This window comes from Otolemur garnettii, unplaced genomic scaffold (assembly GCF_000181295.1).
Source record: "Otolemur garnettii isolate 467f Iridium unplaced genomic scaffold, OtoGar3 scaffold00022, whole genome shotgun sequence".
Classification (NCBI taxonomy): domain Eukaryota; kingdom Metazoa; phylum Chordata; class Mammalia; order Primates; family Galagidae; genus Otolemur; species Otolemur garnettii.
In genome coordinates, this window is record NW_003852417.1 from 19753784 (window position 1) to 19771956 (window position 18173).

The window sequence follows — 18173 nt, forward strand, 5'->3', positions numbered from 1 at the left end:
GACTATTTTTTGCAGTTTGCAGTTTGGCTGGGGCCTGCTTCGAACCCACCACCCTTGGTATATGGGGCCAGTGCCCTGCCCACTCACTGAGCCACAGGCACTGCCCCTGTTGTCTTTTTGTTTTTTTGGAGATGGAATCTCACTATGTCGCAGTGACATTACAGCTCACAGCAACTTCCAACTCTTGGCCTTAAGCAATTCTCTTGCCTCAGTCTCCCAAGTAGCTGGGACTACAGGTGCCTGCCACAATGCCTGGCTGTTTTTTTGGTCGTAGTTGTCGTTGTTTGGCAGGCCTGGGCTGGATTTGAACCCACCAGCTCTGGTGTACGTGACTGGTGCCCTAGCTGCTGAGCTACAGGCGCTGAGCCTTTTCCGTTGACTTTCAATTACATTGTTCAAGAATGAAACATTTTTCTAGTCTGAAGTTAAAAGTCATAGTTTGGATTATATAAAACAGTGTGATACATTAGAAAAATAACTGGATTCAGTTTCTTAACCAGGATTTACTTTCAAACTTGTTTTTATATTGCACAAGTTGCTTTAACTTTGGGGACCTCGTTGACAAGTGAGAGTTGGGCTATATCAAACAAAACGAAGGTTTTTATAGGTTTCAATGTCTTTTTACCTGCACTATGTCTTTTAGCTCACAAGTATGAAGTGTCCTGAAATTACTGGATTAAAAAAACAGAATCAGAGCTAAGGAAAGGTAAATGACTTGATCAAAACCTAATAACGTAATAAGAGTGTGGCCACTAGAGTACAGGTACCCTGATTCCTGGTCCTGCACCCTTAACACGGTTGCCCTCAGTCATGTTTTTTTTTTTTTATTTAAATATCCTTGGTTTGAAACCTTCAATTTTTAGTCACAGAACTGAGATGTGGAAGAAATGTAGCGGCGTCCAGTCTCCTATGTAGGGACTTGTACTCTGGGAACATCAATTTTACTTGAAAATTAGGGAGAGACAGTTTTCTTATATTATGTATAATAAACTTGTACATATATCATGGTATGGAATTTAAAAGTCACATGATTTTTAAAGGTAAAAGAACATAAGCATTTGTAGTAGCTGCTTTAACCTCTCTGTTCCTAGGTCCTTGTGCTAAATTCCTGGCACTTAAGTTTTAACATGCTTTTACCATATTAAACATTGAGATGTGAGGCTGTTATTCTGAAGTCCATGCTCCATGCATTTTGTCAAGGTCCTGGCATATGACATATAATATTCTCATTCTCTAACATGAAATCGAGATAATGCCACCCACCTTTTAAAGATTCCTCAGAGGGTTAAATTAGGCACTGTATGTGGCTGCTGTAGGATGCCCTGGCATGTAGTAAGTGCTCAATAAATGTCAGCTGTTACTATTATATGAATCAGTGAGTCTGGACTTTATCATTTAATGGTGCATTCCCCAATGTAAGTCCTTTTGTAAGAGTATCCTGTATTTTGTTTAATAACTGGCGGTTTGTTACTAACTGACAAAAATATGGTGATCACTTATCAATGGAGAAAGATTAGTTAATGCTGGGTTTCTTGGGATAACAGGAACTAAGGGTAGTGGTTTATAAGTGTTTAGAAAATTAGATTGTGCTTTTTGTTTTTGGTAACGGAATAATTACAATACTTGATATTTATGCCACGTTAGTTTCGGGAGGTTTTTGTACATGTCGTATAGCTGAGCATTTGGTTGATAGAGGGTGGGGGAAGGGGACCTCTAATGATGACAAGAAAGTATTCTAGGAAAGTGCAAAAAGAACAGATTGATGAACTCTAGATGGATGCTATTTTTAGAATTCCGTAGATTTATGTGTGTAAACTGATCTTCCCAAGCCACTCAGTGAGTGGGTGGCTTAGTCTAGGAACTGACCCTACTATTTCACTGACCCCTTAACTTCTCAGATTTTTCCACTTTTCCTTCCCTAACTGCTGTCAAGCCCTGGAGACCTGGTCTACTATTGGCTATCACAGTAAATGTCTTTATGTTGCTTTGCTCTCATTGCAGTTAAAGTGACTATTCAGATTGGTACTGGGTTGATGAAGCACATGGCATTTCAGACAAGCCTGGTAGCATTAAGGAAGGATGTTTCTAGGAAAAATCTGAACTGAGTGTCCACATTGCCATCCCGTAAAAGTTGTAGCACAGTTTAGATGTGTTCCTGTACAGTGCTCTGACTTCAGGGCTCACCAAAATTTAAACTTCCAACTAAAGTTTGTAGATTAGATCCAATTTGACAGTAATAGTTTCTGTGTATTAGAATTTAGTTGTTTTATAGTTTTATGTAAAAAGCACACATTTTGTTCATTGTTATCCATGAAACTTCCACACATGGCGAACTGGCAGTAAGATGGGCCAAGAAATGGAATAGGAGGCTAGTTGCAGCATGAAGATGTAGGAGAAGCATAATATTTGAAAAGATCCAAGTTTTATTTACAGTTCTGCTATTTACATGTCAGGTAAATGTTCACATATCATCTATCTAAATATCACACAACTTCAAAGATTGATAAATGCCTGCTTAGAATGTGATAGAAGTATTATGAGCTATATAATTCTTTTAGAAAAATTTCCATAAATTCTAGCTCCCTGTGTCCACATATTTCTGTGACTAAGTTTTTCTTACAAAATAGTAACCGTTGATGCTACTTGTTTTTATGGGCCTGAGGAAAAAACAGGTCCTGCCATCTTTTGAAGCCTTTAAAAGAAGTTTCATTTTTAGGTATTGTTTAAAATGGGCCAATAAAAGGATATATTCCTCTGTAAAACAAATAAACAAAAACTTGGGTATAATTTTCAGTGTGTAGAAGTCAGTATTTTTCAAAAGTAGATTTTGATCCATTAATGGATTCTGAAAAGATTTAGTGGGCATGATGGCATTTAAAAATAAAATAGAATGGAAAATATCAATTACACATGGTACTTTATTTTTTTGTGAAACTTGATTTAATTATCTATACATACATACATATATATATATAATTATTATTATGGGTGTGTGCGTGGTCTCCAGGGAAACTCTTCTTACTGTGGGAACTCAGTCTAAAAAGTCATTGCTTAATTACTTATTAAGTTCAGACTTTTCATCACTTGGATATGCTTTTTTTTTTTCCTGTTTTCACCTCATCCGTACAGTTCTTACTTTTATAAGTCTTGCACATAGGCCATTCAGACTTTATCTTCTGGATTAAAAGCTGATAAATTTTACCAGATGGGATTTTGTGTTTATTGCTTAGTTCAATCTGCCCTTCATGTGGGAAAAGACTCCTTAGTCTAGGAAATTGCATCCTTTTGGGAGTCATTCCTGTGGCTTCAGCAAGTGAGATTTTTCCAGTTACAAATATGTGAACTAAATTATTAGTCTGGCTTTTTATTACTTTGTATATTTACATGTAGGGTCATTGGTGCATTGTACAAAGGAGCCTCAGAGGGAACAAAAGTGAGTGTGACTAAGATGTAAAAGAAGAGTTAAAGACAATTCACATTCAGATTGACCATTTCCGTAACGTGTGGAGTCTGACTTGTGCCTTAAGAGAGAAATTTCTATGGAGGAGATATTTGAGGTGGGCCTTACAGCATGGATAGGATTTTTAAACAATAAAAACTGAGATGAGTAGGAAAAATCCCTTCCAAGAGAATGGAAAAACAAACAAAATGAGTGTTTCAGCAGTGTAATGTGAGGGTGGAATTGGAGAGGGGCTGGGAAAGGTGGGTTAAAGGCAAATTGTGGATGCTTTTGAATGTCGTAGAATTGTTTATATTGTTATAGTCTTCTCTGGGGAGTTATTGAAGTTTTTCAGTTACAGAAATGACATGTTCAGATAGTAAAGTGTGTGTCCTAATCTATGATGAAATATTTGGTAGGGAGTAAAACTTAATATACTAGATTTTGTTAAAGTGTACACTGGTTATATAAACTTATGATCTGGATGATGTGTTACATGTTTGGACATGCTTATTCTGCTGAATGAGAAGTTATTTTTAAAAGGACCATCCAGTTCTGAAAAACATGAGTCAAGAGTTCTTTGAGATTAAATTAAGTGAATTACCATTCAGATTTAGATCAGTGATCCTTAAATTTGGGCATAAATCCTGTGGATCTTCCACCTGCCTCTGCTTGCTTCTACAAAAAATATAGAGATTTTGCAGATAAGAAAAATTAAGGTTTTGGTTATGTTAATGTTTAATTTCTAGAATTCTTTGTGCTTTTTTTTTTTTTTTCCCCAGTTTTTGGCCAGGGCTGGGTTTGAACTCACCACCTCCAGTATATGGGACTGGCACCCTACTCCTTGAGCCACAGGCGCTGCCCTCTTTGTGCTTTTGATACAAATTAAAATCTGAAGTAAAACCTATTCCTATTTGGACCAGTCTTTGTTTCACACATTGAGAAACTTCAGTGTAGATCATTTTGATTTGATTTGGGAAACCCATAAGTAGAAGAAATATTTTGTGAAATCTTGGAAAGAATTTTCTGATTAGGTAGTAGTGGGCTAACATAACACGTATTCCCCTGCCCTTCCCCCACACAGTCCTTCCTTGAAATAGGTATTTGTGTTTATAACCTTATACAGAAGTCATATTTACCCTCTGGGGTCATTTACATGTAGCTTTAGAAATGCATGTAGTAATTGAAGGAGCGGTGAGGACCGCCTAATGCTAAGGTTTCAATGTTTCAAGCAAATTAAATGTTACTAATGAGACCCTCGGACTTTTTATACTTTGGCTTTTAATTGTAACTGCTCTTTTGGGTTTATTAATTTAGATACATTTCTAAGTATTTCAAAATGTGTATTTTTTCTTTAAGAAGTTATAATCATTTTGCTTTTCATCATGTGACATCCTCCCTGAGATAACTAAATGAAAAAGAAAATGCTTTTTCTGATACTCTTTATGCACTGGTAACATTGTTGTCATTGGTGGTTCTTGTATTATGCAGATTTTTATGTATTCCAGGCTCCTCCCCCTTTTTTGGTGCTGCGAAGATCCTACACTATTAGGAAATGTTCTCCTTTCTACGTATTGGTTTGTTTTACACTAAAAGAATGCTAAAACATAAAGGCTGGTGAACTCAAATGACAAAAAACCCCACCCATGGAAGAGAAGTTCTAAAATAATACATTTTCAGGCCAGGTGCAGTGGCTCATGCCTGTAATCCTAGCATTTTGGGAGTCTGAGGCGGGTGGATTGCTTGAACTCACAAGTTCCAGACCAGCCTGTGTAAAAGCGAGACCCCGTCTCTACTAAAAATAGAAAAACTGATGCAAGAGGATTGCTTGAGCCTGAGTTAGAGGTTGCTGTGAGCTATGACTCAATGGCACTACCCAGGGCGATAGCTTGAGACTCAAGTCTCAAAAAAAAAATCTTTTTTTTCCAAGCATTATAAACTCTGATGTAGTACTCTTAACAGACATGAGCTGTTACATCACTTCTGACGTGAATCAAAGAATTCTTGTGATATTTGCCACTAGAAAGAAACTTGGGCCTCTTAAGTTATTAGAATCACCAAGCCAGCATGGAACTCCCAGACTAGTGTTTGACCAGTCATTGAACAACTTCTCTAGTGTGTGCTCTGAGCTTCTGTTACAGTTCAAACTATTTGTTGACTCAAATGGAAGTTAATTGTGTATTTATACATATAAAAATGCTTGAGTCCCTTTTCCTGAAAGCTAAGCTAGAATTTGAGGAAATATTAGGAATGAGGAGGGAAGAATTCGCTACTTGGGTGTGGATTTATGGATTCATAGATCCTTGGGTATATATCTGCTTGGGGAATGGAAATTTCACTTGGGTTGGACCTCTCAGGACAGGTGGTCGGTTTCAGAGCAGTGGAAACAGCGCTGAGGTTACTGGGCCCTGTTAGGTGAATACCCCAAAATACCAGGTTTTCCTATCTGCTGCGTTTCTTCCCAAGGGTAGGAGGCAGGAAGGCAGAAGTATGAGCTTCCCTTTCTATTGGAGGGATTTTTTTTTTTTAAGTAATAAGAAAAAAATCACCTGAGACCTTCTTTCCCCCTGCCCTCTTTCCAAGTATCTTTTTGGGGTGGTGTACGTTTGTATTTGTGTATAAATGATGTTTTAGTGTTTGAAATACTAAATAGAAACATTTTTCTTTTTTTCTTTACAGGAAAGTCCCCAAAGGAAAAAAAGGAAATCAGAAGCCGTAGGAACAAGTGACCAGGTTGATCTGTTGGCTCTTGGAACAGCAGTTGGTAGCATTTTATTATACAGTACAGTAAAAGGAGAATTACACAGTAAATTAATAGTAAGTGTGTATATAAATATATTATGTAAAAGTGGTATGAGATGGAAAGTGGTCATAGAGATTGTTAAAAAATAACTTTTAGGTGTGTGATGGGATCTGTGTAGTTTTCTGTCCTTTCTGCATTTAGAGAGCTGAATAGTGATATTTGATAAAAGCTGTGATAGGTAACATAGTCCTTCCTGTGGGTTAGAGCATGAGGCATTATTAACTAGGTTTAAGATAAGAAAGGGTTAAGAGTGCTTAAGGTATCACAGGTAGCAACTGCAGGAAGCAGCTCCCCACCTCTTGGATTAAGGGAATAAAGGAGGCAGTTGGAATTACTGCTGAAACAGATCTTTTGGCAACAGGTGTTGCTATGTTGTTGCTGTTCTCTCTTATGGAGGAGTGGCCGCAAGGGCATGAGGTCTAGACTTCAAGCTGAGGAGGGGGCTCCAGCTGCCCAGAATGGGTGTCTCTGAAGGGAGGTGGTGAGACTGGTTGGTTCTCCCAGTATTGGAAAAATTGCATATTGGGTTCAGCTGCTGCTGGAGGGAATTCCCATCACTGTGGTGAAGAAACAAAGTGATGACAAACAAGGGAGACCTGAAGGAACAAGTCCTATGTCCTCCCTCCAGGTGTGTCTCCTCTAGCACCCCCTGTTGGTAGAGCTTACAGATCCAGTTGGCAAAGCAGAGGCCAGCTTATGAAAGGGTAGATTTAGTACTGGAAGATAGTAACTTTAACTGGCATAATTTGTGCAGACAGTATCTATTGCAGTGTATTTTTGCTGTTCACTGAACTTCTGTATGTGTGTATGGGGATGCTTTTTGTATGTATAAATAAAGCAAATTTTCTATTTTAAATAATATCTACCCATAGAAAATTTGAAACTACCTCTATCCTTAGAAAATTTGGAGCTACATCAAGTTGGAAAGGAAAAAACTTTATACTTAAATTCTGTCACCAAGAATTAATGTTAATGCTTGTGTATTTCTTTGCTTTATGCATATATTTAAAAAATATAGTTCCTTCTGTTCATCTATTTTGATTTTGTATCTTGATTTTTTCATTAAATTACAATATAAGCAGTGAAGGAAGATCAGTACCTATATTTCAGCTGTGTTATTGCCACTACTGCATATCTCATTAAAATAGCAATGTCAATGAAAACCCCCCAGCTAATCTGGTAGATTTAAAATTTTATGATTTTAAATCTGAATTTAGTAATCGGTTCTAATATTAAAGATGATAGGCAAAATGTACAACTAAAAAAACTAAAAAGTATGAAGATCTGTACAGCAAAAAGGTACTGTCCCTTTATTCTCTCCTCCTTTAAGTCTGTTGTGGTCCTCAAGTGATCTCTTAGCTCTGTTATAGTTAGGAGCCTATCCTTTGATTTGATCAGTCCTTTGTGGCCAGTAGTTAGTTGCTCAGCTACTGTGGCTGGCAGGCGTGATGCTGATAGAGCCTGGAACTGCTTCTAAAATGAATTTATCAAAAAGGAGCCAAGAGGGTCTGGGTGAGGGGGGGGTGTTGGGCTAGTGTGAAGTAGAAAAGGACCTGGCTTTGGAGCTATTCTTTCTGGAGGTTGAATTCTATTAGTGTGATCATGGATAAATAGTTTAACTTCTCACCTCTTAAATGGGTCTTAAACAACCTACCTCACATGACTTGGTTGGGACTTAGATATAATATTATTAATGTATTGAAAGTGCCTGGACCGTAAGTGATATGAAGCAAAATGTTTGTTGGATGAATAAGGGACACATAGCCAAGTTGCTTTCCAAAAGGGCATGCTAATTTTCACTGCCCCAGTAGTATATTGTCCTTTTATTATAATCAACCAGTGTATTGTAATTTTTATTGTAATCCCGGCAGCATGGGCCTTAGTAATGCAGATCAAATTGCTAGATGAACAGACTAAAATATGTCTTTGTTTTGGTTTGTATTTTTTTGATTACTAACAAGGTTGAATATTTAATTTTTTTGCTAAGTTCTTTCTATGGAATTATCTGTATCTTTTAATTCTTTTTTTTTTTTTTTTTTTTTTTTTTGGCTGGGGCCGGGTTTGAACCCTCCATCTCTAGTATATGGAGCCAGCACCCTACTTCTTGAGCCACAGGTGCTGCCCCATATCCTTTAATTCTTCACATGTAGTATAGGACTTAGTTCTTTGAGTAGAGAGCTGATAAGAAGGGAAGAAAGTAACTGAACTTAACATTTTAAGATATTTTTCTTTTGAAGTGGGAGCAGTATTACTTGGAAGTAGCTTCAGTGATTTTGAATAATTATTTTTATTCTTAGATAGGTAGTGGTGGTTCATAGTGTATTTCCTTTCTGTGAATTCAGGTAGAAAGAGTGTCACACTCGGAGTGAGTTTGGCCTGAAATGCTTGTAAGACATTCTCTTCACAGTGAATCTTCTCTGTTCCTTCCTGCGCCTGAGTGAGCAGGCATCGTGGGATGCTGTGTATGTTTAAAGTATTGTTGATTTTGTGTGTTCCATAAGACAAGGAGACAGTTAGTGTTAACTAATGTTAACTACATTTTTTAAGTGAGATTTTCCCAGGATGTTTTTAACTACATTTGCTTTTTTTTTTTCTTCCCTCCCCCAGTTTTTGACCGGGATTGGGTTTGACCAGCGCCCTGCTCCTTTGAGCCACAGGCGCTACTAAGTGGTGATTCTGGACCCTATGTTTTGCCACTGTTTATTAATAGAGTATTCTGTCATACTTTGACTTAGGGTATAAAGTAGGTGTTTCTTTTTTTTTTAGACAGTCTCACTATGTCACCCTTAGTAGAGTGCTGTGATGTCACAGCTCACAGCAACTTCATACTATTGAGCTTAAGCGATTCTCTTGCCTTAGCCTCCTAGGTAGCTGGGACTACAGGTGCCTGCCACAGCACCTGGCTAGTTTTTGTTGCAGTTGTCATTGTTTAGGTGGCTTGGGCTGAGTTTGAACCTGCCAGTCTTGGTGTATGTGGCTGGTGCTGTAAGCACTGGACTACAGTCACCCAGCCAAAGTAGGTTTTTTTCTTAACAGAGGAGAAAGGAAAGTTTAACATTTGAAGGTCTAACTGGCATATCTCATTTTTGAAGCTGGAAAACTAAAATGGATAAATGTAGGTTAAGGCTTAACATTTTAGTTAACTATTGAGTAATTACTCTAGGGTTTATATTATCATATTATAGAAAACAAGTTTTATTTTTCTTTAATATTTTCTTTAATCTGCAGAGTGGTGGACATGACAACAGAGTCAATTGTTTGCAGTGGCATCAAGACAGTGGCTGTTTATATAGTTGTTCAGATGATAAACACATTGTGGAATGGAATGTACAGACATGCAAAGTAAAGTGGTGAGTAACATTGATGGCTGTGCTGTATTGGAGAGGTGGATCACTGCTTGGAAATGCAGCAGAGTTGGACAAATGACTCTTGACATGTGGGCTGTATAGATAAAATAAGGTTTTAGAGTCTGTTCTTAAGGGTCTTTTAATAAGATTGGACACATGAGGTTTTTTTTTTCCTTTGAGACAGAGTCTCACTTTGTTGCCCTCAGTAGAGTGTCGTAGTGTCATAGCTCACAGCAACCTCAAACTCTTGGGCTCAAGTGATTCTTTTGTGTCAGCCTCCCAAGTAGCTGGGACTACAGGTGCCTGCCACAATGCCCAGCTGTTTTTTTTTGTTGCAGTTGTCATTGTTGTTTAGGTGACCCTGGCTGGGTTCAAACCTGCCAGCCTCAGTGTATGTGGCTGGCGCCCTACCCACTGAGTTACGGGTGCTACCAGAATGTGAGATTTTAATGTGTAAAAGCTAAAAATGGTGCAGGAGTAAAGTAACTGTGTCAGAGAGGACACGAGGTAACATGTGATTCCTTGTCAGATATGTAGGGTAGTGTTGGAAAGGTGTGGCAGAAGAGAAGGGCTTTCAGTTAATCTAGGATAGGTAAAATTTGAATAGGGAAGGATGGGAGAATCCTTTCAAGGGTCCAGAAAGGCAGGTGGGGAGACGGCAGGAGCAAAGGCTAGGAGACAGGAAAGTGAAAGACGTAACTCCAGTGAGTGAACGCATTTGGGGGGGGGGGTAGTACTAGGGAACAATGGATGGTAGGTGATATGGGCCAGAATCTCTTAGAAGCCAGGCCTTAACAGTCATAGATGAAAATCACAGATAAACTGTTGTATTCAAGCACCTATTCCTATGATTGGCTGTATAGTAGATTCTTAGTAAGCGTGGACTACTAGATACATATTTTACCATGTAGGTGGGGACTCTGAAGAGGATAATGATGCTCATGGTCCCACAGCTAATAAGTGGCAGATAAGGGATTCTAATCTTATTCTTTTGAGTTCTGGTACTATGTTTTCCTACTATTAAAGATATATGTTAGAAGTTTAGATTCTATCTGGTAAGAGCGAGAGAGCTACTGTAGGTCAGTGTCATGTGAGTTGTAATAATGCATTAGGAAAAAGCAGTCTGTCAGCAATGTGTACACTTAGGGGCAGGAGCTAGTTTAAAGATAGAGATGCCAGTGAGGAGACTGTTAGAATAATCTGGTTGTGGGATAATAGTGGGACATTAGAATGCATATGATACCAAACAAGAATACCTAGGTGGGGTGGAGGAGGGGCATTGAGTAATAGAAAGGAGTTTAGGGTAAGAACTAAGTTCTTAGCCTTAGTTTAACTTACTAGGTGAGTAAACTAATTGAGAGGAGGGGCACACTAGGAAATAATGTTTAGTAGAGGACAGACCTTACCTCCAGGTAATAGAAATGGTGATGAGAAGAGGAAAATGGCTTTCATGTTTTCTAGACAAGTTGAATTTGAAATGACGTTATGATAAAGATGAGACCTAGCAGACTGAGGTGGGAGGCTGGGGAGTGGAGGGTGACGAGGCTCAGAGTTTCAGGGAAAGTTTAGTGCCGGAGCTGCAGATGAGTAAGTCATCAGACTAGAGGTACGTGTTTATGCTTTATGCTCCATAAAACCTGCAGTAGGCAGTGGTTTCCACACCGGTGACCTGGCAGAAATAACCTGCAGAGATTCTGATCCATAGGGGTGGGCTATATAGCCTGTGTTAGTGTTTTCTGGATGAGAGTTCACAGTTAAGGTCTTTCATATAGAGACTAATAATATTTAAGGCCCTGCTCAGCATATAGTTGATACGTCTGTATTTAATCATGACCCTGTGAAGTGGGCTCTGTTCCCATTTTCCAGTTAGTGTTTCTAGCTTTGTCCTTATCTTTCTTATGCTGCTGTTTATTTGGTTTTACTTTCCATTTTAGATCCTATCTATTGATTATTTCCTACTTCGGAGGATGAGGATTTAGCTCTCATCCGCTGTTCTCCTAGTTCTCCCCAAGTTGTTCTCACAGTTTTTGATTAAGCACTATTTATTATTTCTGACAGCGGAGCTTCAGATAGTTCTGTGTTTGTGCTTTGGGTTTTTTTGGGGGGGGGGAGGTACATTTTGCTTTTCTTGGGGCTTACTGTTTTTCATTTGTTAGTTTTTTTACATACCTATCATTAGTTCATTCTCATTTTTTTAGTAGAGTAGATATTAGTTATTTTAAAAGCATTTTTATTTTTGCAATCATTTTTCTCAGGTTCAATCGGTATTTCTAGACATACCAGTTAATAATTTTATTTACTTCTTAGAGGACTTCTCTACCTTCCAAGCTCTGCTGAAGAGCAGTTGTCCTGGGATTTTTTTCCCCCTATCACATTGAAAATTTCTCTTGTCTGATGGAGCCTCTGTTTCCTGGATTCCATTTTCTTTGTTGGTATAGTCCCTCCTTTTTGGTGGAGTATATCTCAGCAGGCAACTTCCTGAGAAAAGAGTACAAGAGAGATTTTGTTTTTAATTTTGTCTTGAAAATTGGTTAATAGGTTGAGGATGTAGAGTTTGAGTTTGGAAATAATATTCCCTCAGTCATTTCAAAGGCCTGTTCCATTTTTTAAAAGTCTTTTGTATTTTTTTTTGTGGTAGAGCCTCAAGCTATTGCCCTGGGTAGAGTGCTGTGGCATCACAGCTCATAGCAACCTCCAACTCCTGGGCCCAAGTGATTCTCCTGCCTCAGCCTCCCAAGTAGCTGGGACTATAGGCGCCCGCCACAACGCCTGGCTATTTTTTTGGTTGCAGCCGTCATTGTTTGGCAAGTCCGGGCTGGATTCAAACCTGCCAGCTCAGGTGTATGTGGCTGGCGCTTTAGCCGCTTGAGCCACAGGCATGAAGCCAGTATTTTTGTATTTTAATTATCTTTAGTAATCTAAAATTTTATGTTCTTTTTAGAATTAATGAATTGAATTAGCAGTTGATGGGATCAGTTAGCTTAGAAATTTGTGTTCTGCATTTTTCTTATGTTATTATTTATTTGATAACTTCATTGTCTGGTTTTGCATGTGTGTGCATTCATGCTTTTGATCTTTCTCTAGTACTATATTCTGCATCTAGATCCTGCATCTCTTGAACGGATACTTTAAATTTCTGACATTTTCTTTTCCATTTTATCTTTTTCTTATGTTACCTATGAGATTTTCTTAATTTCATTTTCTAAACCTGGTGAATTTTAAATTTTTCTTGCCTTTTTTTTTTTCTTTAAGAGACAGAGTCTCACTTTGTTGCCCTCAGTAGAGTGCTGTGGTGTCACAGCTCACAGCAATCTCCAGCTCTTGGGTTTAGGCGATTCTCTTGCCTCAGCCTACTGAGTGACTGGGACTACAGACGCCTACCACAACGCCCAGCTGTTTTTTTGGCTGGGGCCAGGTTTGAACCCACCACCTTGGTATATGGGGCCAGCCCCCGACTCATTGAGCCACAGACACCACCCTTCTTGCCGTATTTATAACTTCTAGGAGCTGGTTTTTGTCGTCTCTTTTTTTAAATTGCAGCATGTTTTTTTCTAACTGTGAGGAAGAGTTTTTGTCTTTGGTTTCTTGCATCATGTCTATTGTTTCGTTTATTTCTTACATCATGTCTGTTGTTTTGAGATGTTTTCGTTTGTTTGATTTGGTCTTTGTTACGATAAAGGCATTCTTCAAATTATTGGAGGTCCTCGGCTGCCTGTTGCTATTTGAAAATGAAGCATTAAAAAGCTTTATTGGAAGGCATAGGTGTCAGTGTGTGCCTTTTTTTCAGTTTTGGAGCTTCATTTTTAGTGATTGGGAAGCCTTGAAGTGTCAGTACATGTGGGCTATTCCACTGGGACCAGACACATTTCCCAGAGAGGAGTCTTCTACTTTAGTGCTTTTAAAACTTTAATGTGTGTATATATTACTTGTGTACAGAGCTGACTTAGTAGCTCTAGCTAGGTTGGCGTTTGAGAGCCTGTAATTCTAATAGGTTCCTGGATAATGCTATATTATGCCTGAGTTGCAAAGTTCTTAGGGAGGTTGGGGGTGGGGTGTTTGGGAAGGATATAAAGAGGGTATTAGCCTCCGATGGCATTTTCAGTACTGAAAGGGAAGTAGATTTAAGGAAGCTTGTGATCATGTCTTTTTTAGTATGTATCAACCTAATGAATATATATTATAAGTGAGCATTGAAGTTGTGGGAGTTGATGAGAAATTGGCAAAAGTTTTAGAAGCCCCTGAAGGTAAACTAAAGGTTCCCTCGTACATCATTGCTGCATTTCTTTGATTACTAGTAAGTTGAGTGTTTCATGTTTATCAACAATTTGTATTTGTATGAATTACCTGTTTATATCCTTTGTCTATTTTCATTTTGAGCTATTTTTTTCTTAATTGAGATAAAAGAGCTATGTATGTCTGAGTATTAATTTTTTGTTAGTAATACATATTTTTGATATTTGCTCTTAACCTTTTACTTGTATTTTAATTCTATGACTTATTTTTGGCACATAAGTTTTATGTAATTAAATCAGGTCATCTTTTCCTTTATTTCTGATTGATAATTATATTAGAAGGCTTTTTCTACTTCAAGATTATATCAATAAATACATTCTGGTATTTTAATACTTTTTAATCAGTTAATGATTTTTATGTGTATGGCATAATGTCTTAATCTTTTTTGTTTTTCCAAATGACTTAATTTGACATAGTCCAATATGACTGACAGAACAACACATTTTCATCTACTTTAAAATTCTGCAACAAAAAAATAGCCAGGGGTTGTGGCAGGCACCTGTAGTCCCAGCTACTCCAGAGGCTGAGGCAAGAGAATCGCCTAAACACAGGAGTTGGAGGTTGCTGTGAGCTATGTGACGCCACGGCACTCTGCCGAGAGTGATAAAGTGCGACTCTTGTCTCTTAAAAAAAAAAGCATTAATGTGTGTAACAAACTGCAAAAACTCATGCTTATAATCGTATTTGAGGTATTGGAAAGGAATCATATGTACCTAATTTATTTTACCTATCACATGGAGGTTCATTGCTGTAGATTTTTTTTTTTTTTTGACAGAGTCTCACTTTATTGCCCTGGGTAGAGTTCCGTAGTATCATAGCTCACAGCAACCCCAAACTTTTAGGCTCAAGTGATTCTATTGCCTCAGCTTCCCAAGTAGCTGAGACTACAGGTCTTAGCCACAACACTTAGCCTTTTTTTTTAGAGGCAGGATCTCGCTCTTGCTCAGGTTGGTCTTGAACTTAAGAGCTCAGGCAGTCCACCCTCCTTGGCCTCCCAGAGTGCTAGGATTACTGGTGTGAGCTACCATGCCTGATGCCTGGCCCCATTGCTATAAATTTGGGATAGAAACAGTGTTTTGGGCTGCAACTCAAGAAGTCATTTGTGTTGTAAAGGGAATTAATTAAAGGCCAACCTTCCAGAGAAACAGGCATTGTGATGTGGGGATATGATGGACTCATGGCTGTCCAGCCAGTGCATACTTTCCCGAACATCAGCAATGTCCATCTTTATAAGTCATAGGATAATGATAATACAACTACCAATTTTATTTTACCTTCTTATAAGTCTCACCCGTGTTGTGTGGTACCTCTAGAGAATCTTTCTCTTGTGCCTGCCCGAGGAAGGTCAGACTGTTTGAGGGAGCCCTGTGAATGAGGCATCCCTGTAGGGGCATGTCTAGGGATTATCTGATGTAGCCTGTGGGGAATGCAAAGGTGGTATTTTTAATGCTTGATTTGTTTTCTTATTTAATCTTATGCAGTGAGTAAAGTTTTCCCTCGTTTATTGAGCTGCTTTGATTCTCTTCCACAATACAGCAAATGGAAAGGTGACAATAGCAGTGTCAGTTCCCTGTGTATCAGCCCAGATGGAAAGATGCTGCTTTCAGCGGGTCGAACAATAAAGCTGTGGGTTTTGGAGACCAAAGAAGTCTACCGAGTGAGTGAATCAAATTATTTGTAAGCATATGAGTCATTGAGTATTTGTGGAGAAAGGCAGAAGTTTGAGCCATAGAATATTGTGGGGGGGGGGGTTGTTTGTTTTTTTAAAGAATGAGGTCTTGCTCTGTCTTCTGGGCTGGAGTGTAATGGAATGATCATAACTTACTGCAGTCTTGATCCCTGGGTTCAAGTGATCCTCCTGCCTCAGCTGTGTGAGTAACTAGGACTACACTTGTGTTCCATCAGGCCTGGATGATTTAAAAAAAATTTTTTTTTTCCTTTAGAAATGGGGTCTTGCTATGCTGTCCAGGCTGGTCTTAAACTCCTAGGCTCAGATATTCTTCCTTCCTTGGCCTCTTAAAGCACTGGGATTATAGGTGTGAGCCATGATGCCTGGTCAGGATATTATTGTTTTAAGAATACAAATTCTTTATTTTCAAATACATCATATAGTAGAATTGATGAGAAAAAATAACCTCCAAATCTGATTTATTGCTGTCATATAGGTTAGACATGTCTACCTAATGTGTTTTAGAAAAACAAATAGAACAAAATGCTTTTTTAAGAAGGGTTTTTGAATAGAAAAAATCTATACTATGCAATGATCATGGTAATTTTGTTTTTTAGCTTGCATCTATCATTTTGTCTGTGGTATTTAACAGTGGATATCTAGTATATTTTCCTTTTTTTTTTTTTTTGAGGAAGAAAAAATAGTTATGCAGAGGGGGGTTACTGAACATTTGGTGCTGTGATGATGCCTTAAAATTGTGGTTTCGACTCACTGAGAGTAAAATGAGGACCTACAATTCCTTGGCTGTGTCTGAGCACCCCACCACCCCTTAAAATGGATAGAATTAAGTGAATCTTTATTTCAAAAATGGAAGAAATATAAGTATGGGGTGGTAGGGTCATGGAAGGTAGAAGGGGCATCTTAATTTGCAGTATTTTCAGAAAGATTTTTTAAGAAGTGAAGGATAATAGTATAAATAATCTTACTTCCTTAGAAGTAAATTTGTTACTTCATCAGGGAGCTTTGCCTTCAGATAGGTATCGCATATGGCTTGCTTATGATTTATATGGACTGCTAATTTTGTCACTGCTTTGAATCCATACTCTTTTAACTGAGATTTAACTTTCTCTAGCACTTTACAGGACATGCAACACCAGTTTCATCACTTAGGTTCACTACCATCAGACCTCCTAATGAGAGCCAACCTTGTGATGGGATTACAGGTCTTTATTTCTTATCTGGAGCAGTACATGACCGGTTAATTAATGTCTGGTATGTAGTTCTTTTGGATTTGGAAGGTAGCTTTCTTTGTCTTGAAAGAATCTGTCACAGCCTGTGTTGTGAATCCAAATGCTGAGTATGGCACTTGCTTTAATGTGTTTAATGTTGGATTTATATTGACTTGTAATAAAAAATTGAGCCTGCCTAAAAAGAGATCTTTATAAGAAAAATTTAAGAGTTTATTACATAATGGTCTCCTCTATGCTAGTGAAAAAGAATAGAGGATGTTTTATATTACTCATTACTTAAATTTGCCACAAATGTGTAATGCTTTCCTAAGCAACAATGTTACCTGGTAGTGAGATGAGTGCTTTCTTCAGTCAGCTTATTGAGCTTTCAGAAGATGAAAAAGGCCAAGGGGAGTTGAATACTGTGATCCACTCACCCATTAGGTGTTTGCCTTTAAAAAAAAACAATTAAATCTATCTTACTGTCTAATTGCTGGTTTTGTTATTTAGGCAGGTCCGGTCAGAAAACAAAGAAAAGAATGCAGTGATGTCTTTCACAGTTACAGATGAACCTGTCTGCATTGACTTGACTTTGTCAGAAAACAAAGAAGAGGTAAGTGCCTTGATTTTTGACAATTTGTTTTTGAATTTTGTTTTTTAAAACGCAGGTTTTAATGATTTAATGACTCGGGAAAGAGGATACAGACAAATGGGAGGAACAACAAAATGTATGAAAAATCTTTAGACTATTGGAAATAATTGAAATCAATGATAAGCTCTTATGACGGGAAGGGAAAATTTTGTATATAAAGTTAGTACATTTTGGGAATTAAATTATTGAGGTGGGTTTTGTTCATAGGAATAGGAGTGTATGTATGATTTCTCTATCAGGTGCATTTTTTGGGGGAGGGGGATGATTTCACTTTGTTGCCCTTGGTAGAATGCTCTGGCGTCATAGGTTATAGCAACCTCAAAATCTTGGGCTCAAGTGATATTCTTGTCTCAGCCTCCCAAGTAGCTGGGACTACAGGTGCCCTCCACAATGCCTGGCTACTTTTAAGAGGCGGCGTCTTGCACTTGCTCAGGCTTATCTTAAACCTGTGAGCTTTGGCAATCCACCCCCCCTCGGCCTCCCAGAGTGCTGAGATTATAGATGTGAGCCACTGCGCCTGGCTGTGATGCATGTTTTTGGTTATAAAATCTTTTATAGTTCCTAACTAAAGTGTATTTTGTTACTAGAGTAACTCCTCTTGTTTGCTATTTTTAAAAATACTTAATTTTTCATATAAAAATTAGGGATTGATATTAACACATCTTAATTATTGAATAAACCTGATGTCGTTGAAGTACTTGATGTTTCTGTTTGACTACAATTACATAGGATTTTTTTTTT

The 18173-nt window shown here is 38.1% G+C and overlaps 1 protein-coding gene and 1 non-coding gene across 2 annotated transcripts in view; both read left to right on the forward strand.

Annotated features, from left to right (window-relative positions):
• WDR43 (WD repeat domain 43) overlaps nt 1–18173 on the forward strand; it is a 47556-nt gene that overhangs the window by 2626 nt on the left and 26757 nt on the right. Inside the window, exons 2-6 of the mRNA XM_003787496.3 lie at nt 6119–6256; nt 9471–9592; nt 15419–15539; nt 16684–16823; nt 17291–17393. Of these exons, the coding sequence (XP_003787544.1) occupies nt 6119–6256; nt 9471–9592; nt 15419–15539; nt 16684–16823; nt 17291–17393 (624 nt within the window). The remainder of the gene's footprint in view (nt 1–6118; nt 6257–9470; nt 9593–15418; nt 15540–16683; nt 16824–17290; nt 17394–18173) is intronic.
• On the forward strand, nt 16285–16369 carry LOC111724399. The gene has a single exon (XR_002772697.1). It is a non-coding gene; the product is annotated as a small nucleolar RNA SNORD53/SNORD92 (small nucleolar RNA).